General features: G+C 41.1%; 1 protein-coding gene across 1 annotated transcript in view; it reads right to left on the reverse strand.

The window, feature by feature from the left end:
• The window catches only part of GAB1 (GRB2 associated binding protein 1), a 136,116-nt gene that overhangs the window by 15,528 nt on the left and 97,955 nt on the right, over nt 1–22,633 (reverse strand). The window contains exons 3-6 of the mRNA XM_062199557.1: nt 12,044–12,266; nt 7,259–7,860; nt 5,351–5,436; nt 4,858–5,161 (exon numbers count right to left, since the gene is read on the reverse strand). Of these exons, the coding sequence (XP_062055541.1) occupies nt 4,858–5,161; nt 5,351–5,436; nt 7,259–7,860; nt 12,044–12,266 (1,215 nt within the window). The remainder of the gene's footprint in view (nt 1–4,857; nt 5,162–5,350; nt 5,437–7,258; nt 7,861–12,043; nt 12,267–22,633) is intronic.

The following is a 22,633-nucleotide window of genomic DNA, read 5'->3' on the forward strand; positions in this document are numbered from 1 at the left end:
CATTCCAAAGGAAACATGCTTGCCAGGCAGAGGAAGGCCATGCGCACTGTGGACCAACCAGAGGCCCACACGTGAGCTGGTCACACCCTGCTCATCTCCAACTTTGAACTACAAGACCCACTGTCTTGACTGGGGGGAGGGGGGGTTCAGGAATTGAACATTAGATGCCTGACTCCTTATTCTGTGCTTTGCAATAAACACATGCTTTCTTCTGTCACCCCTGTCTCGGTGATTGGCTTGCTGTGCACTGGTTGAGCAGACTCAGTTTGGGGCTCTAGAGCAACTCCAATCCATTCTTGGGGTGTTCAACAGCAAATAAAAGCAAGTCTAAAACAGATCTGATTGTGATGATGCATACTACACAAAGTAATTTTCAAAGGAGTCAAATGAGCCTAGCAATCATATATAAGCCCCAAGCAGATGCATGGAAACTGGAAGCATTTTACCCCAACTCTTCCTCTACTTTATCTTCTGTTATCAGAGTACTCCTTTTCCACGATATAAAGTGAGATTTTCAAAGCGCATTTATTACATTTACATGTATTTTCTACTCTATGAAAAGCTTAAGGTTGGTTTTAGGACAAAAGTTAGTGTGTCACTCAGGTACTTTGTTAGTTTTCCCAAAATCAATCTGTTCCAGATAGGAGTGAAATTCATGCCCAAACCAAGGCCCAATATCACTTAAGAGGTGAGAACACAGAAAAAAGAGCGTGCAACTACTCTTTTTTTTTTTTTTTTTTTTACTGTATTCTTAAATCAGAATGAGCTTTCTAGGTCCAACCTGATTGTGTTACCTGCCTGCTTAAGTCTTTTAAGCACTTAGAATGAAGTCCCAACTTATTAGCATGGATCATAACGCCCTCAGGATCAGGGACCTGCAAGGCATTTGGCACGCCTTCCTCTGCTTCTTCCCTCCTTCCTGCCTACAGGGACCTGCAAGGCATTTGGCACGCCTTCCTCTGCTTCTTCCCTCCTTCCTGCCTACAGGCTGCCTGCCCACCCGCCCACCCACCCAAGACGCCGGGCCAGTCTTATCTCCTCTTTTTGAAAGCATCCAAGCAGGTTGTTTATTCTGACTCGATGCTTCTCTGTTCTGCCTCCTCTAGCACCATTTAATTGCAGCTTAGACTCCCATACTTTCCTCAGGGGAGCTTCCCTAACAGTGCCAAGGCTTACCTCAACCACAGCCCCTTCCACAGTCATTAGGATAATGTGTTTACTTTCCTGCCTCCCCCGCCAGGCAGTGAGCCTCTTCAGGGGAGCAGCTTTTCTTTCCCCATGGTTGGAGCCCTAAGGCTCAGCAACAGGTATATGTTGCTGCCTGTGACTGGCAGGCTTTTAAATCCAGGTTGAATGAATGTTATTAAACTGCCTTTCTTTTTTAAATACGCTGATCGATTTCACACACTTCTACCTGCTTGTCTTTTAAAAAGGGGAACAACTAAATGTTCTTCCCATGGTTGGTCATCTCAAATATGGTCAAAGTAGCCGCACAGGATCGTGTGTTAATTCCAGAGACACAATCCTTTTCAAAAAGTCCATACACTACTGAGCATCATCCTAGTAGGTACTGCTTGAATAAATTCAACTCAAAGTGGAAAATTTATTTTCCCTATCATTCTAGGTTTAATGTGGCACAGGTTAGTTGGTTGTCCCGATATTTTGGAAATTCTATTTCCAGTAGGTAGCTCCACAATCAAGAAAGAAAAGTAATTCACAACATTATTATCCTCTGCTAGTCCCCCAAATTAATCAAGATAGAATACTGAAAATTTTTACACTTAATGGTCTCATTGTATAAAGGGTATAAGAATCACACCTGAAGATCAAGACTACTTCAGAAAAATAAAACCCCACACATTAAGGCTATCTGGACAGCTGCACTCCATTATTTATGCCCTTTAAATTGTTACAAGTTAACCTAAATCCTGATTTAAGATTGAAAATAACATCTGTTCATCGAAGCCTAGTAACTTTCTAAGTGGGATGCAAAGTGTGCCCAGTATTGTTAGATACTTTCTCATACCTTGTTGTCTTATATCACATTTAGTTAAAAAGGAGCACAGCACAAGAGAAAAGCAGAGACATTTTTCTTACTATGATGATTCTGAGTAATCCTTTTTTTAGTGAACTATTCTTGATTTTGTTATGGGTATTTCAACTTGGGTGCTCTCAATTCATTTTGCATCTAAGCAAATATACCAAATAAATTTGGTCAAGGAGCTAAGGATCGTCTCTGAACAGTTAAGTTTTAAAAGAATGAACAATCTCCAGCAGTAACCAAGAACCTGCTTTCTCCTGTCCTACTGTAAATTACAGTCACTTCGGGTTGCTCTGCAGAACTAGGACAGTTAATCTCACATGTACACGAATACCTAGTACTTTCTACGTACACATGTGTAGTTACCCACAGATGTAGTATATATAAGAGGTACAGTATATATCATATTACTTTGGTATATATAAAATATTATATGGGCAAAACAAGCTGAAACAGATTATGCTAAAAAATCTTAAAATTTTTCTAACATATAGAGATCTTACATGAGTCTACATTATACTCTCACTGCATGGAATCTCATTGTGAAATACACTGGAATCTTTCAAACTCTGTTCTGCAGGGCCAGAGGAAGTAAAAAAAACAGGCAGGGGCACAAGAACTTAGGACTTGTGTCCTTCCAGAAAACTCAGCACCTCCACATTTATGCAGGGTTGCAAGCTATAAAACTGAAGTTTGGAGTTAAAAAAGTCGAGATCTAGGGCCGGCACTGTGGCCCATGGGTATTGGTTCATATCTTGGCTGCTCCATTTCTGATCCAGCTCCCTCCTAATGGCCTGGGAAAAGCAATGGAAGATGGCCCAAGTGTTTGGGCCCCTGCTACCCACATGAGAGATCCAGATGAAGCGCCTGGCTCAGCCCTTGCCATTGCAGCCACTTGGGGAATGAACAAGTGGATGGAAGAGTTTTTCTCTCTCTCTCTCTCTAGCTCTTTCAAATAAATACTTTTTTTAAAGTAGAAATCGGGTGCCAACATGTATTCATTGTATGAAGTGCCAGTTTCAATACTAAAAGATATTCCAGTAGTTCAAAGAGTTCATACACTTGTATCTGAATCCTTCAGTGATCTATGAACCAATTAATTATACATCTATTATGTCCAAATATACTTGTGCATGTTGTATGCAAAGAGGACAAGGACTAATGATGTCTAAAACAGAGATTAAGAAATAAACCAGGACACAAGAGAAGGAAACCTGACCCAATAAAAAGCTCCGCCTTTCTCAGATAACCACCCCAGCGATGTCCCTGCTACCCTGGCAGTCTGGATGGCCGTGGGTGTCACACATGGCCTTCTTTACAGCTGTCGGACCACAGCTGGACCCCGGACTCACAGCAGCCACTCAGGTGGCCGATTAGACCAATCAAGTCATCTGAAGAGAGTAAACAAGGAAGGAAGGAGCCAGAAGCTGATGCGAAGGCTGGCCAGGGCACATACAAAGGAGGCAGGAGGTGGAATTGAGGCCGCACAGGCACATGGCAGGCTGAAGCACACCAGAAGCCGAACCCAAAGAAGGCAGAGGATACAGAGTAGGAGAAAACAGAGAAGGGAAGGACGCGGGAGAACCAAGCAGGTGACGAGTTCCCGTGAGACAGAAGAGCAGAGAGCGCGGGACACAGTCCCGAGAACCGCCTCCTGCCCAGAAGTGCTCCTGTGTGGGCACATGTGCGTCCGGACTGACAAACACAATGAAATCCTTTTTCCCAAGGTGCTCTGAGTGACCATCAGTCTCTGTTCTCCACAACTGGACCTTCATCAGAACCAGAACCAGTGATCTCGGCCAAGGTTAATGAGAAACTTACAAACATTCCATGTTCTTAAAAAGCCGTATACAGCACGAGACTTTTAAAATGTGCTAGAAATCCCTGCAGTAAGCCAGAAATTATCCCACTTACCACATGTATGCCAACTTATTTGGTTGCAAGGTTAAGTCATATCAAGACTATGGCTAATTCTCTATGTTTTAAGCACTTAAACCCAAATTTGAAAAGCTTGGGTGGATATTAACCGATCTGGCTGACAACTTTCTTTTATATTACAAATAGTTCCTCACAAAATATGCTACCTTAAAATTTAATGTTACTTAAGAAGGCCAGTGTGAAAAAAACAGCAGCATTTATTTATTCCCCAGCAAAGGCAGGATCATTTTTAAAAAGCTATTCTCTCAGCAGAATAGAAAGATTATACAGACAACCACACTGATCTTAAATAACTACGTCAATAATCTTAAATCTGATTTGATATCATATACTCTGGAGAAGAGGCTACAAAATAGTAGCTTGTGGCCACCATCTAGCTTGGAGAATTGTTTGGTCTGCAATGTTTCTTTTTAAAAATCAAATTAGTTACTTAAAAAATATAATGTAATTACATAAAAACAATTAAAGTAGAACATTGGAAATCAGATCATGTATACAAAATCCCCCATTTTTTTTTTTTCTGTGATACCAGAAGATTTGCCTGGATGGAGCCCTATTGTCATAATTCAGTAAAGGATTTAAGTAGAGCAGCAATAAGTTACTCTGTTTAGATGGAGCAAAGGCATTCATGTTTCCTGCTAACCCCTGTGGCTATTTTAATTTGTAACCTCTTCCCTAGAGATAGGAGACTTATGAATCTCACCAGGTCATCAACACGTGCTATAATAACTATTAATCTATAAACAGCAGCCCTGCTTCACTTGATTAAGTTGACCACTAAGGTAATATGATCTCTTCCCAACATTCTAGTCCCAATTCTGTTCTGGATTTCATGACACGATATCCCCCATCCTTCCACTTCTCCAGAGACTCCTTACCTTTCCTGTCTGGCTTGAGGTTCCTGTCCACGGGGGGTGGTTCACAGTCTGCAACGGGAACTGGCCTCCTGGGAGGTGTCTTTGGGCTGGACCTGAAGCCCATATGAGCAGGTGGAGGAACTTGCATTCCAAATGCAGAAAAATCAAATGTCCCTGGAGTCATTGGCACATAATTTGCTTCCTGAATTGGTTCTGTAAAACTGCTGGAATGTTGTCGTGGTGGTGAGTTGGGATTCATTGGAACATAATTTTCATCCATTTCTTCACTTGATACACTTCCCACTGTCAACACATTTTTGATTTTCTAAAACACACATACATTTGTTTTAATAAACAAAAACTGTCAAATGTCAAAACACAATCGTAAGTCACATCCAATCAAAGCCATCTGCAGGTACTTTTACTTCATGATCTCATTTTAGTCTCAGGATACTGAGTACAAAGATTTTGACAATGACAAGCACTCAAAGATGCCAAGGTCAATTATACTTACAAAGTGATTATGGAAGCCTTCAAGTGAGCTAGATCTATCACTTGGAAATGTTCGTGGAATATCATAGCAGTCTTGAGAACTAGCATCTAAAACAAAGAACAAACTATCATTTCTTCCCATCTTTACCAACTCTTAAATAGGCAGGAATGACCCAATCTCTACACACATGCATACATGCATCCATGTGCACAGATTTTAAAAAGGATAGTCAAAGAAGAATATGTTAAACGAGCTTATTAAATCACTAAAAAATAGACACAGAAATGCTAGCCAGTACCAATGTCATAGCTGATTATCGAGTGAATGTCTAAGCCTGGGATGAGATGATATCTAAAGATGGGGGAGACAGACACTACTTTTATTTTCCTATATTTTACTTTAAAGAGTTTTATTTATTTGAAAGGCAGAGAGAAAGAGGGGAAGGGGTGGGGGAGATCATCTGTGGGATCACTCTCCAGATACTTGCAACAGCCAGGACTGGGTGAGGCTGAAGCCAGGAACCTGGAACTCAATCTGGGTCTCCCATGTGGGTGGTAGAGCCCAAGTACTTGGGTGCTGCTTGCAGGGTGTGCGTTATCAGGAAACTGGAAAGGAGGGAGAATTGGGACTTGAACCCAGGCACTTCCATATGGGATGCAGACATCCCAAGCAGTGGCTTAATCACTGTGCCAAATTGCCCATCCTTATTTTCTCATTTTGTAAGCCAACTTCAACCTTACTTCTATCTCACTAACTTATAACTAGTTTATATAGTTAACTTCAAAAAGGGAGTTAGAAATTGGTATTGGGGCTGGCACTGTGGCGTAGTGGGTAAAGCCACTGTCTGCTACGCTGGCATCTCATATGGGCACCAGTTCTAGTCCAGGCTACTCCACTTCTGATCCAGCTCCCTGGTAATGTGCCTGAGAAAACAGCGGAGGATGATGGCCCAGGTGCTTGGCCCCTTGCATCCATGTGGGAGACCCAGAACAAACTCCTGGCTCCTGGCTTTGGTCCGGCACAGCCCATGACCGTTGCGGCCATCTGGGAGTGAAACAGCAGATCAAAGATTGATCTCTCTTTCTCTCACTGTAACTCTGCCTTTCAAATAAATCTATTAACCTGGTATTGAATAGGTACACAGGCACTTTTACAAGGACTATTCATGGTACATTAAATCTTTATCTTCTATAAGATAGCTGGAAAAAACTGCAAAATACAGAAAATTTAACAGAGTTTTAGGGTATGTGCATTAAAAACATTGGCTTTCTATTTTCAGCATTTCAAGAAAGTCTGAGAATAATCTAGACCCCCTTTTCTCCCTCAAAGTCTGTAACCTTTGCTTGCAGGCTCTATGTCAGGGGTATACTCACTAGCAGTACGTGAAGTGGGTAGTGATAAGGGGAGAGAAGATTGAGTACTTCAAAAGCAAACAAAAATCACACCAACAAAAAGCATAATGGCTTGACTGGAACAGAATCTCGCCTGTTAGACACAGTGTAAATAAAAAGGTAGGAAACAGAACCCAAAAGATGTGACACCTCAGCGGCCATAACGGCACACAGTACAGGAAAGGGTGTGAGTTGGAGGGTCTTTTCGGCTGGGCTATTTCCTGCCCCTTTGCCCCCACAGAGGGCCTGCCCACCTAGGACACAGGAGAAGTGGGAGAGCGAGATGCATGCCTGCAGAGGCAGGAAGGCATCATTGAGGTCACGCTGTATCCTTTCCAGCAGAGCATGCGTGCACACCTGGGTGCACACACGTGTCTCCCCTGCCATCTGAGACTCTGGTACCTTTGCTAGGTGACTGGCTAACTGCACAGCTGAAGGGAATAAAAGGACTGTCATTGACCATCACGCTATAAAAAGGGGCTAACATTCGGAAGACCCAGGCTTGCTTTCGCCAACCTCTCTCAGAGCAGAAGCTGACCTTTTCGCAGTTTGTTCAGCTCCACGGTGGAGATGGTGTTGCTACGTGACGGCGGCATCCCTGCTGTAGGGACGCAGTAACTGCTGTCCGTGTCCGAGGCTGTGCGGGAGAGGCTGCACGTTTCCACAGGAGATCGGTCGTGAGCCGGGTGCGGTTTCGGCGGCCGAGGCGGGGGAATATCTGGAATAGAGTCTAGCTTTGACGTCTGTCCCAAGGTCCCGTCAGGAAATGTTCGTGGGATCTGGTAAGTGTTACCAGGTGTGGGCGGAATGTCGTAACTGATGGAGGCATGCCTCAGTTGAGTCTCTAAGCTCGATATGCCGGTCGGGGTATTAAAAACATAGAGTTCCCCGTCTGCTTCGGTACTCGAGGGAGACGTCTTTGGTAGCACATCGTGGGAGTAGCTCCTGGGCAGGTTATAAAGGCTGGGGTCCACGGACAGCGACGCAGCCCGCGACGGCGGGGAGTCATACATCATCTGCTGCTGGAAAAAACCATTCATTCCGTGTTTGCTCTGGGAGGAGGCGGGATTTTTGTGGGAAGGGACGTTATCATTGCAGTCTGTTTCAGAAGAGGTGGATTTTGTAGAATCCGCATGTGTTCTACGTAAAAATCGTTAATAAACAAGAAAACTTGGTGAGGACAAGTATACAGCCTTGGCAAACATATAGATAGCTTAGCAATCAAATAGATGGCTTTTCGCATTAGATTTTTTTTTTTTTTTTTTGGTGTGTGCGGTAAGATTCAAAGCACAAATATCTTTAGCTTTTTATGATTATATATCAGACAACAGACCCACCACCACAAACCCGCCAAGAGCATTCTCCTTAATTCCTGTCCACACCTCCCAGCTCCCCCTATGAGATCTACGCATAAAACCACAATCCCTGAAGCACTGGAATTAGGCACTACAGAACTCCGGGGGAGGTAAATGATTCAGGCATAGACAAGGAAAAGCATTTCTTCTGGAGAACATGCAAAGACCAGTGCGATTTATAAAGCTGATCCGTTGCTCTTTAACCTGCCAGTGGCAAATTTGTTGTCCTGTGAAACTAAAAGTCTAATGATGACCTGTATCAAATAAATGCAACACATTTATAAATTCAATGCTACAGTCAGGGGGTAACTGAACACGTGTCACATTTCCTCCCTGTTACTACTATTTCTATCAAATGTTTAGCCAACACTGGAACCAGGATCACAGGGTTAACCACCCTCAAACAACAGTCAACCTTAAGAGATCCCATGAGAGGATATTTTAGGCTTCGGGCACATTTGTAGTCTCTGCACTTGGAGGTGTCACTTTCAGAGTAAGCCAAGAGGAAGCTAACAATACAAAATACAAGCACACTTGTTCACGTTCTTAATGCTAGACAAGATACCCAAACTGCTCGTGCATGTTGTCCCAAGTTCTGTAGGACCTTATACAATATTTTCTAAGTAACTTGGGATAGTCAGCTTCCCTGACCTCCTAGCTTCACCTGGCCCTGTGTATCGTCGCCCCTCCCCTCTAGGCTGAGAGGCCCCCCTGCTGTGCCACCTGGATTTCCCTTCTGCCTCCCTGAGGCTGCTCTTGTTTCCCCGACTCCTGTCTCTCCACCTGGGAATGGCCCTCAGCCTTCAATCCCCTTAATGTTGTCCTAAACGTGCCCCTAGGGAATCCTCCTAGTCCATCACCTCACCTTCTTTGAACGCCAACAGCTCCCATCTTCTCACCAAATTTGGTGTCCTGTATTTCCGAACTGGCAATTCTATCTGTTTATTCCAGTACGTGCTCCTGTGTCCCAAGCTAAATTCAGTTACTTCTCAAATCGGTTGTTCTTCCTAAATAGCATCATCCTGATTTATCCCGATTCTCCAGGCTCACAACCCAATTAGCTCAATTTCCTCTCTCTGACTCCCACCGTCACCCAGGCACTGAGTCCCTCCTTCTGCCAGCACAGCCACCCCTCTGCCGGTTTTCACTGCCACTGCCTGACTGCAGGCCTGTGACCGCCGAGAGCTACATTTCCGAGCCCTCCTAACCCAACTCTCCTCTAGCTTCTCCCTCTTGCAGTCTCTCCATGGAACCACATTACTCTACGTCTTTAAGACCAATGTTTTCAAAACGCAGGCTTCAGATCACTCACCTACAGGCTGCAGGAACTGTAAGGCCAAAACTACTGCACTTGGCCTGGAGACCACTAATAACCTGGCTCTATTTCACCTGGCTGTCATACGCTGTATCCCCCCCATTGGAGCCCTGGCCTCCACACAGGCCCTCCTTATCATCATCCTCCCACCAGGCTCATTCCCGCCTCTCCTTTCCTTCAAATTACTAAAGATAGCATTCCCGCGTCAGCAGGTGTACGTGTAATTAAATCCTTCTCTTCTGGTGAAGCTTGTTTCTCCCTCTTTAAAAGCAGGAGTACTGACTCTTTGTGGCATTTCTAATGCACCTACACATATTCCAAAATTTGCACTTCGTTTACTTCAAATGCAGGAGCTGAGAGAAGCTAGAGGCACAGTGAGTAAATAACTAAAGCTCCTCGCTCTGACCAGCTTAGCGGAGAGTTAGTAAAAATAGCCAACTGTTTCTAATACTGTGATAAAACAGGGTGGGACAATTAGGGTGCCATAAAGATCTACTGTGACATTTATTCCAACCTGGGAGTTTGTGGGCATGCATGCCAGAGAAGCACATGTCTGAATTGAGTCTCGTAGGATGACTAGTTTGTAAGGTAGCTCCCATGTACTGCCTTCATCTACAAACACTGACTGTTTGCATGTTGCGACTTCTTAACAGCCTTATTCATAATCTTCAAAGGCACCCATATCTAGAGGGTCTGTATCTTACAGAATTATCTTGTACCTTCATTGCGCCAAGCATAATAGTGGGCACACAGTGAGTGCCTCATAAATATTTGTTATTTAACTGTCACTTTTGCGAAATATATTTAGGTGATGATTTTGAACAGAATTTCTGCTGCACCAGGAAAGCTGTAATCCTGGTGAAATCAAAGACAGACACTGTATAAAAGAAAATGCACTGAAAACTGTCACTTAGCTATTGGCATGTTAAAGTTGATACTGTAAATAACTGTGAATCTCCGTAAAATAAAAATTCAGTTAGTAGCACAGGTAACAAAATTGCAAGTGTGTAATTTTAAATCCTCACAGCAAACAAGCACAATCAAGTTAGAATTTGATAGTATTAACTAGCATTGATTTATAAAACAAAATCTCTTTTGGTCTTAAAAGTAAAATCCCATTACAACAAATGTACAGAATTCCATTTTTGGAACTTTTCTAAGGAATTTCCGTCCATGATCTCACAGAATGGTTCACAGAAACCATTTTGTGGATAATAACAATTTCTACAGAAACATTTTTTTAAAAAGTCTTTGATCCTATACTAGTAATAATCACTTTTTACATTAAAAAATTTGCTTTTTACAAAAAAGTAGCAATGCTTAGTATCTAGTGACCCTGTCCTAAAAACATATCTACTATTCCACAGCTTAACCCCACTTTTTAACTATAAATAAATATACCCAATTGATGGCATCACTAAGTGTTATATATAAAAGCACAGGTTGGTCTGTTGAATATTGTTTTCCTGTTGTTTCTTAAAGTATTTATTTACTTTTTTTTAATGTGAAAGGCTGAGAGAGAGACAGAGCCGTCTCATCTGCTGGCTCATTCCATAAATGCCCACAACAGCAGAGACTGGGCCAGGCTGAAGCCAAGAGCCAAGAACTCTATCTAGGTGTTGCATGTTAGTGGCAGGGATGTTACTGCTGCCTTCTGGGATGTACAGCAGAAGTCTGAACCAGAAGTGGAGGCAAGACTTCAACCAGGCAGTCTGACTGGGAATGCCAGACATCCCAAGAGTCGTCTTAACTGCTGTACCAAATGCTCACCTCCGGCTTTTTTGTTAAATAGTTAAAAAACAAAACAAAACAGGGAGGCAAAAAATGGACAACAAAACAAAACCAAAAACACCTGCCCTCTGACTGCCTGTCAATCTCAGCCTTCCAAATACTCAACATTAAATGGCAAAGACGACCAAATTAAAACACCTTTAGCTTAGAAGAGGAGAGGGGTGTGGGGGCAGGGAGGGGGAAAAAAAACCAGTGAACCCATGGGTTTGGGCAAGGCTTTACGGCCCCTCCGGTCAAGCACTGAAATCCACACACTCGCTTCAACTTAAAGAGTGGCAGAGTCAAGGCCGAAGGCCAGCTCTGCCTCACCACAGTTTTAAGCAATGTATTTGATTTACAACATTTCACTAACACCCTATTTGTTTATTCCATAGAATTTGCTATATTGGGATTTTACCTGTATGATTAATTTATCACACTGATCCAAAACAATCACAACACACTCACTGCAATGGAATCGTTTTGCTCTCAAAGTCTTCTAGTAGTAGGTACTCCTCTCCTTCTTCAGAAACAAAAGATGACCCTTGGCTGGTTTACAATCACATAAGAAATGGAGCAAGATCACCATTTATAAGTCAGTGACATCTGTTAAGCGAGTAATGCTGTGAGTCTGGAACAAAGACTATGGCGGAGTAGACAGATTTCCAGGAGAGCCTTGTAGGCACAACTGTTCTCTTTGCCGGAATGGCAAGCATTGGGGTTCTTCAGCAAAAATCTGAGTATCAGGGCTCATTAGTACAGCAACATAACCCTCTTACACACCTGAAACGTACACCTGTACAAATGGGTCATCTAAACCTTCACGTCGAGGGTTAACAGGTTTAAAGGGAGGCGCACACAGGCACAGGCACACACAATTTACCTGGTGGGTTCAGGCTTCTTGCTTTGACAGTTGATGAGCAAGAGGTAGTCTTGGGGATCCTCCTGGATGCCAAGAGTTTCCGGGGGTGGTGGAAGGCTGATCAGCTGATAGGAAGGAGGTAGAGCAGCAGACGAATCCACCTGGGAGGACGGTGGTGCCGTGTTTATAGCTAAAGGCAAATCAGCTGGTGCTTGTAGGGAGATGCCAGGCGGCTTCACAGGCTCTGTAACACCAACGTTTAACCGACACTGTGTATCATATTTTCACTTTTAAAACAAAGCTGCTTTAAAGTGTGGCGACAAGTTAGTTCAACACAAAAAAAAAAAGCAGAGTAAACCATGACAATGTCAGTTAAAACAAATACTGCCTAAATGGCCTAACTGGTTCTTGTCAAAGAGATTTAAGAGGACTCTTTCTCCATTCCAGGGGCTCTAAAAACGCCTCGGTTAACCTCGTCTTGAGCAGTCTTTAGTGTTCAGGCCACGGGAATGAAGGGGTTCTGCAGCCTTAGCAGGACAGATTTTTCTATAACACAGTGTTCCTAGGCCAAGTCCACCCTCTCGAGGGGACCCATTCCCAGGCCCGTGGTTCTCTGAGTACCGAGGTCAACTCTTGACCCAATTTTTTATTTATTTTTTTGGTCTTTCCATGTGTCCATGGACTAGGGAGAAATAGTTTTAAATCTGGGACCAGTAAAACAAATTCTAGTCGTGCCCTGGGAAGTCCGAGCTTCAGGGCATCACCTGGGCCCTCAGCCCACAGCCCCATCTGCCATCTAAGGACTCGCCTGCAGCACTTCCATGGTTTCTGTGAAGAAGTAGCTAAGCTTAGCTGTGTTCTGAGAACACAGATTCGTGCAGAATGAAGTAATGTGAAAACAAGGTGAAGAACCAGAAGTAAAATGCTGTTGACAGCACTGAGGCAACCAAGTATAATTTTGAGGGTGCAGAAGAAAAAACGCTCTATTAGTCTGGTTAGGACGGAATGGAAGGCCGGGAGCAACCCAGAGAGAGGCAAATGCTTATATACTCCATGAATAAACAAACCTGAAATAAACAAACAGGAAAAGCTCGGTTGACACTGAGATTTTTCACAACAAAACATTACACACGCATACAGTGAAATTAACATGAGTAAAATAACCCCCAAGACTGAAACCCTGAGGACAGTGCATTAGTTGGCCAACGTGGTAGAATGGTCTCCTCTTTTTTATTTATTTATTTTCATTTTATCTGAAAGGCAGAGAGAGAGACAGAGAGAGACAGAAAGATGGAAAGAGAGAAGTCTTCTACCCACTATTTCATAACCCGAATGCCCAACAGGCAGGGCAGGGCCAGGCCAAAGCCAGTGATTGTGGGTAGTGGGACACAAATAATTGTGCCATTGTCTGTTGCCTCCCAGGGTGAGCATTTGCTGGAAGCTGGACCTAAAATGGAGGAGCCAGGAGCTGAACCAGACATTCCATTATGGGTTGCAGGCATCTCAAGTACTGAAACTGCTGAACCACACATCCACTCCACCTCCCTATCCCCAGTGCCTTTTAAAGTCCCATTGTGTGCCAATATTGATTGTAATGGCAGGGGTTGCCTACCATGGCTGTTTGAAGGTCTCTGCTTTCATAAGCTTGGTTGGGAATATAATCCAGGTTTTTCTCTAGCTCTTGCCTCTTACACATCTTCACATACTATGAACGAGGCCTTTTTTCTTTTTAAGTAATCTTTGAATTCCAGGCCTCTTTTCAGAAAATTGAGGATCCTGTAGCTATAAAGAGGGCAAAACTACTTTCACCATTAACAAGTGAAAGAAACAGAAAGCTAAGAATTAGGAGGTTGCACTGATGTTAATAAAACAAGGTCAGACAGATGTGATGGCTTGGTTTGGGTGGTTTTCTTCTCCCACTTAAGAGGAACTGCTCAATTATTAGTGTATAGATACAAATTTTAGAAAGAATATTAAAGGAAATGTGTGATCTATAAAAACAATCATCTTCAAAATTTATTTTAGGGGTTACAGAATATTAGAATTCATATAGCTTTATACAGTGATATATTTCTAGTGTTTAGCTTGTTATTGTACTGGTTGAACTAAAAATTTAACTAGATCATTCAATTCTAACATGTTTCTACTTCAGAGGAAGGTTGTACATAAAACCCACTGTGGATATAGCCTGTGCAATACATTGACTGCTTTCTGGTCCTTCTGCTAGTTTTTTTTCTCCTCCATGTAGTATATATTTTTCCTAATGTCTTCTTTAAGGGTTTACTATGAATTACTATTTAATATGTGACATTTTAATCCCCATAAATAAATCTCTGAATATTTTCAACTGAACCAAAACACCAACTCACCCATTTCATGGGGTATGCTGTATACACCATTTTATAATCAATATTTAATAAATGTGACTACAAGTGCTAAGAGTAAACACTGAAGTTATGGCAATAAATTATATAAATAGCTAAAAATTCATTTTTCTGTTCTTACCTTCCATAAACAAGAAAGAAAAATTAACTCGACATAATATAGGTGTTATAGTTTGTAAGGTAAGCCCTTATGAAGACTTGCCATAAAATGGAATTAAAAGATTAAAATTTGGAAATTAACTCCTATTTACTCAGGCAAACTTCTCAAACTGAAAATAGTTTTCAATTAATTAGCATCTGGTAAGGCTTGCGGAATTCTGAGAAGCAGAGCTCAAACTGCACACGCAGGTGAATGGGTCTTATAGATTTGGACTCCTTGCTTTAAGCTTTTCTAAAACCACACAGAGAAAATGCGCAGTGAGTTTCTCCCATGAATGAAACTTTTTTTTTTCAGCATTTACCACACGCAAGGCATAATCAGCACAGGTGTTCTGATTCTTGTTTGTTATTGGGACCCATGATTAGAGATATACTGCTATTCTTAAAAAAAAAGTCTTATTAATGTGTTACTATTCAAGCTTCATAGTTAGGATACAGTCTGTGCCTAGGAAGAAGAGCTGTAAAGTGAGCTAAGTGAATGTTGCTATAGCACGTATATAGATATTACAGTTAATTCATAAAGATATCAAAAAGCATGATTTATTCTAACTGCCAAGAGAAGCTTCTCTTGGTAGTTAGAAGCTAGAAAGAGAAGCTAGAAATGACATTTTACCCCTCTCTGGGGATTAAATCTTTAGAAAGTTTGTTGGAAATGTAGACAGAGAGATAAAGGGCGAGAGGGAGAAGTGAGAGAGATGGAGACACACAGAGAGAACAAACTCTTCCATCCACTGGTTCACCCTTCCCTCAAATGCCTGCAACAGCTGGGGTTGGACCAGGCCAAAGTCAGAACAGGGAGCTCAGTCCAGGTCTTGCTCAATCCAGGTAGAGACACAAGTACTTGAGCCATCACCAGCTGCCTCCCAGAGTACGTATCAGCAGAGAGCTGGAATCAGAGGTGGAGCTGACACATGATTCCAGGCACTCTGAGATGGGACGTGGGCATCCCAGGAAGGGTCTAAACTGATGCATCAAATGCTCATCCTCCCTTTCTATTAACTTAATAAGCCAACTAACCTGAATTTGACCCTAATTGATGCAACATATGTGAATACTTCAAAAAGTTCATAGGAAATAGGATCAAAAGATCAGTTTACTTTGGTGCAAAAAATTTTGAAATCTCTGTATAGGTTTTTTTCATTAATACACATGCCGGGGGCTGGCACTGCAGCGTAGTGGGCTAAGCCTCTGCCTGCAGTGCTGGCATCCCATATGAACCCTGGTTCAAGTCCTGGCTGCTCCTCTTCCATTCCAGCTCTCTGCCATGGCCTGGGAAAACAGTGAAGGATGGCCTAAGTGTTTGGGCCCCTGCATCCATGTGGGAGACCTAGAAGAAGTTCTTGGTTCCTGGCTTTGACAGCCCAGCTCCAGCTGTTACAGCTATTTGGGGAGTGAACCAGAGGATCGAAAACCTTTCTCTGTCTCCCCCTCTCTCTGTTACTCTGCCTCTCAAATAAATAAATAAAATCTTCAAAAAATTAACATTCCCATGGAAGGGAGACCTTTCATATACTCAGCAATGTATATTAAGACAAATATTTCATTGTGTAATTATTATTCTCTAACACAAAATTTCTGGTCAAACTTAAGCAAATGGCTTGAAAAAAAAGAAATTTTGTTGTACTTTATCACGAGATGTAACCTACTGCTCCTCTGCATTACAAGTCCTGGAGCAGACCGTTTGCTTCCCACCTTGTGTGACTTTCTGCTCTAAGTTAATGTGGGTATTACCTTTCTAAGAACCAAACATTGGTGTCGGGTCCGCTTCCGTGGGTAAAGTTATTCCTCAGCTCTTAATTCAGAGGACATGAAGAGTATAATTAACACCCATTAAAGCTCTAATAAGCTGTGCTGGAGCAAATTTCTAATTGAAATTTACTTGAAAGGCTAATGAGTACTGCTAAGGAAAGCCTTTCAGTGAACAGCTTTCCGTGAAGAGAAGATCCACAAACGGTAAACTGGCCCACGTGATGCCGAGCCTGATACATGGGTTTGTGCTATTCAACACCAGAAAGCCTGGTATCTGTGTCCTTCATGGAAGCTGCAGTGCCTACCTAGACAACGCCTCCATTCAAAATAATCACTTTTTAAGAAAAATGAAATGGCTCCAGCCCTAAGAGACACATGCTACTCTTTTGTATTGAAAAGGTATACTGTATCCACAGTAAGGCAGTAAGTTTTCCAAATTTGTAGTCACTAACTTACTGTACCTAAGCATGCAAATACGGAACTAGGGTGTTGCCTATGCTATTGGCAGAAGACTGGCAGAGATTTTTTTTCTCTGAAGACAGGCTACCTATGCTGATTGAATATATTTTGGCTTCTATGGTAAAAAGTTTCATCTTCATGTTCATAATTGAAAGTAAATAGTTCAAGATTAGCATTTCTATTGATAACTGACTTACTTGGTGTGTTGTAAAATTTCCCTTCTCTTTAAAGAAAAGCATTTTGAACAGATCCATGTTTAGTTTAGCAAGTAACAGTCTACTGAGAGTATGTGCTGTCATTAACACTAGCATAACCATGTCCTCACTTCTGAAGACATTTTTCAAATGGAATAACATTTTATAAAGGTAAATCTAACAAATGGCTGCAAACAAGAAACAGCAGTGGCTGAGATTTTCAGTGAAGTGAACTGTAGTTTCTGCAACTGATTTCAACAACTATTAAAGACTCTTGTTGCACCACAGTCTGTGTGTTCTAAGCAGAAAAACTATCTCCTTATGTGCCTTGGCAATCTCCTTAAAAGGTTGTGAACGCATTCCTGAAGACTTTAAAGCAGACCCTCAGGCAATGCTGAAGAATGCCATAATTCTTATCCAGAGGTGTGATGGCATCCGAATCACCTAAGGAGTATTCTAGAAATATATGCCTAGGTCATACCACAGAAGACTCAATGAATCAGGATTCAGAGGACATATTAAGTGTTAAAGTGAAAATATAGATAGGATTAAGTCTTAAAGTGATCATGTAAATAGGATCAAGTGCCTGGTAATAATAATAGATAGAGTTAAAAAGGAGAGCATGTTCCAACATAGGAAGCAGTCCACACAGCAGACTCAGAGAATGGCAATTGCTTTAAGTAATACTCTGACCTCAGAATCAGCCCTTAAGGCTTCTTGGTCTGGCTGAAAAGCCCATGAGAGCATTTCAGGCATGGAAAGCCAAGACACTGTGGCAAAAAATGTTCTATACGAAGGAGCTCTGTGAGTGAGATCCCAGCAGAAAGAAGTGGCCATCAAAGAAGGATGTGCTCTTCTCTAAAGGGAGGAGAGAACTTCCACTTTGCTTTGTGGACTCAAAAGGCTTCCCCAGCCTAGGCAGCTCATGTCAAGAGCTTCAGGTGGTCACTGATATCATATATAAGAGTGTTAATTGTTAAATTAACAACAGGAGTCACTGTGTAGTAATTCCTAATGCAGGTCCTCTGTTCTCAAAAGCTGTATTATGAGTTAACTGTAAAACTAGTTTTCAAACAGTTTGTGTGTGTGTGTGTGTATTGTGTGCAAATTGTTGAAATCTTTACTCAGTATAGAGTTGGTCTTTTGTGTACAAAGTTAATTAAAAATTAATCTTAATGAAGTATGGGACTGGGAATGGGAGAGGGAGGAGGAGGGTGGGAGTGTAAGGGTATGGTGGGAGGAGGGATAACTATATTCCTAAAATTGTATTTATGAAATTTGTATTCCCTAAACATAAATTAAAAAATGAAGAAAAGATCTCAGAGGAAACGGCCTGAAAATGTATAATAAAAACACAAAGGAAAAACAAGCAAATCTACTCTCCAGCTGAACTGGTCCTCAAGAAAACAGCAAATCAAAGCCACCAGACATGACTACACACACATTAGAGTGGCTAAAATTAGTAAGTGACAATACCAAATGATGAGAATACGGAGTGACTGAAGCTCTCAAACACCATGGGAAGGAAACTAATCGGTACGACTTTGGAGAGCTAAATCTATAAAAGCTGCATATAAATATATATATGGTCCTTGACGCAGCAATTCCACTCACACTGTACAGCCCAAAAACTAGGTGTTTGTGTTCATCAAAAGATACACACGAAAATGTTCACCTCAGCTGTATCCGTACAATGGTGCTTTAAAAGTTCATGGGAAGGGCATATTAAGGAAAAAAATAAAAACCTTTCAATTCCATGAACTTTCTGAAGTACCTCCTACTATCTGAAAACTGGAAACAACCCACATGTCCATCAATATTTGAAGAGATTTGTAATTTGTGACACAGTCACACAATGGAATGCCACCAAGGATGAAGAATGGTTATATGCTACAACATGGACCAATCACACAAATCTAATATTGGAAAAAAGAAGCCACATTCAGTGTTCCCATTTCTGTTAAGTTCAAGAATAGGCAAAACAAATCTATGGTGATGGAAGCACACACACAGAAAGAGGCTACAATTTGGATAGGGGTTTTACTGGGGAGAGTCATGAGAAAACCTTGTAGGGGGCACAAATGGGCCATTTCTTAACCGGAGGAGCAGTCACATCTGGAATTTGTGCCTTTCACAGGAGTAAGTTACACCTCAATTAAAAAATAAAAAGTTAACAGAGAAGTCCCCAGTTGAAAAAGACTGCTTTACAGGAATGGAAATGTATGTATACTCTTAGGTGCTAATTTACTTCTTTACAAAAGAAAAGAACCTCAACGGAGAATCTTGCTTTTTTTTTTTTTTTTTTTTTAATTAAGGCACTAAAATCTGGGCATTTTGAAAGAAGTAACTGGGAGGCAACTTTCTACTGGTGCATCCTGCAGCTAGACCAGGAGCCTCTACGCAAAGCTCGGGAGCCTTGTGCAGGCCCTGGGCTCTGCTTCTCACCACTTGCTCAGCAGATTAAACAGCTTCCACCTCGGTGCTGCAGACACAGAAATAAATCTGCACATTTCCAAGAAAAACAAAAGAAATTAGTTTCTACCCTCTCATCTAGGAAGGGAAAGCATTCATAGGAACCACACACAGCTCAATGAGCTCGAATTTAAAAACAGACAGAGCCTGCCAGCATTCTGCGTATTCAATAATAGCAGTGGTCACCTGGGGCAGCGGAAATAACATGGGAGCGATATTTTGAGAGGTTCCTGGAATCAAAACACAGGTCAGATTTTTCCCCTTTCCTTTTGTTTTCAGGGGAAAATTAGTTATTCTCACAGGGATGGGGGATACTTATTTTCTCAGAGCACAGTCCATTCCTCCCCACACTGAGCCTGAAACTTAAGCAGAGTGAAAAAAATCATCTCATGATGTTAGCCAGCTTTCAGCCAGGAGCGGGAGCACACTCAGCTCTCTCAAGTGGGAAGAGCACAGGGCTCAGGGAACAGATACAGGCAAAAACAAAAACACTATTATGAAGAGACTGGTGGTGAGGTCTAGGTATAAACACGGCAATATAAAACAGGTAGGGAACAAAGATGTTTTGATACTTACCTTGTCACATTTAATGTTAGGACTATGATTATAAAAGATAACCACGGTTGTCTGCTGTTTAGAATTTCACACACATCTTTAAGTGAGTGAAATTTTTTTTTAAGTGCTTTGCAAAGTCAGCTACTACAAATGCCTAAGGAAACACGGGGGCTGATTTTAAAGCCTTTTTGCAGTTTTGCCACTTTGCAGCAAAAACCAAAATTGCAGAGAACAACAAAATATTTGTAGGCTCCATGATATTACTCAATGAAGAATTCTGTATCTTTCACTGATTTATTCCAAGAAAATCACTATATATTCCAATACAGTATATTAAGACATTGCTAACTGCGACAATTTCGGGAGACAGCTAAGATGAAGTTGTGAAAAATCTAAACCATAGAATTAAAAAAAATAATTCAGCTGCATTTAGCTATAGCTCATGAACTAACTGTAGAGACTGTTGGCAAAATTCAGGGGCTTGTTATAATAAACAGATACAAGAGATCTGTTTGGCATAGCTGTTTTCTTGGTAACCAACTAGCGGACTACATGTATCAAATTTGATTAATCATACTGTGAGTTTTCTTACAACATTCACTCCCACACCTCGTATATTGTGAAAATAAAAGTTCACCAAATAAGAGTTTCATTCAGTTCAAATATACTCATAATACAATCAGTTTTATAAGAGCTTGGGAGTTCTACCACCACAAAGGCCACTGTAGCTTTTAAGTCACCCCTCCCCATACTGGTTGAAGATGTATAAAGTGCAAACAAACATTTGCTGTGACTGATTCTGCCTTTTAAAATCAATGCCAACATTCCATTTAAGTACAAAACAAAGTTCTCGGTAATGATCAGTTATAGTCAGTCGTCACAAAGCCATTTAAAACTACCTGCTTTTTCCCAGCCCCTTTTAAGACTAAATCAGGCATTTTTGCTGTCTGTGATTATCTATTTTTTCTGTAACAAAGCACTTGTTAACTAGTGTTGTAATTCCTGGATGTCTGTCCCATAGACTGTAAGCTCTGTGAGAATGAGAACTGTATTCACACACTTCCACAGTATTACTATACACACACACAAACACACTATACACACTATATATACACATACATACACACACTATATATATGCACATACACACTACATATACACACACATCCACAAATGATGTGTACACACATACATATTGTGTATACACACAGCATATATACACACATCCACACTATATAGACACATATGTACACACTATGTATATACACACATACACTACATATATACATATACACTATACACATACACATATTATATACACATACATACACTATACACATACACACACTATATACACAGATGCACATACACACACACTATAAATACACACACTATATACACATATACACAGTACATATACACTATATACAAAGATATACACACATATATACTATATTTATACCCACACACTATATGCACAGACGCACATACACACTATATATACACACATACACACTATATACACACACACTATATATATATACACACATACCCACACACTATATACACAGACGCACATACACACTATATATACACACATACACACTATATACACACATACCCACACACTATATGCAGATGCACATACACACTATATATACACACATACACACTATATACACACACACAATATATATACACACATACCCACACACTATATACACAGATGCACATACACACTATATATACACACACTATATACACACACTATACACACACAGTCACACACACTGTATATATACACATACATACACATTATACATATATACATAGATGTACACACACATACACGCTATATATATACATACACTACAGATACATACTCTATACACATATACACACTGTATATGCAGATGCACATACACACACTATATAAACACATACACTATACACAGTACATACGCATATACTATATACACATACACACTATATACACACATACACACTATATACACACATACATACATACTATGTACACACACTATATACATATATACTATTTACACACAAACATAAACACACATACACACTATATATACACACAGACATATATATACTATATATATATATATACAAATACTATGTATATATACACACACACACACACACTCTTACACTTAGCAACAGCTTTACACTTAAACTTAGCAACAACTTCAATGAATTTTTTTGGATCGTTCCTTACATGAAGGAAGCTACAAGCTCAATTCCACGTCTGTCATGTTTACCATTTGTCTCTGTCATACGTATTTGTTGAGTGAATGCCCACGGCCAAGCCGAGTCTGAGCAAATTCATGGAACTTGGGGAACTCATGAATCAATTTCCTAAAGCAAGCCAAGCCTTTCTCTTTCCAGAACGACTCCTCGGAGCTCATTGAGCTCCTGGATGATAACACTCACTCCTTCCTTCCAAGTGGCCAGAGAGAACAAACTCTGAGCTGTACAACCTGCAAAGTTAATCGCAGATTCTTGCACGCTGGAGAGTCTTTTTTCTTTTAATTTGCTTATCCATAAAAAGCAACTCCTCATCCTTTAACATTTAATCATGAGATTGAACTAATTCAGTAGCCTCTTCAGGCTCC

This window comes from Lepus europaeus, chromosome 8 (genome assembly GCF_033115175.1).
Source record: "Lepus europaeus isolate LE1 chromosome 8, mLepTim1.pri, whole genome shotgun sequence".
Taxonomy (NCBI): Eukaryota; Metazoa; Chordata; class Mammalia; order Lagomorpha; family Leporidae; genus Lepus; species Lepus europaeus.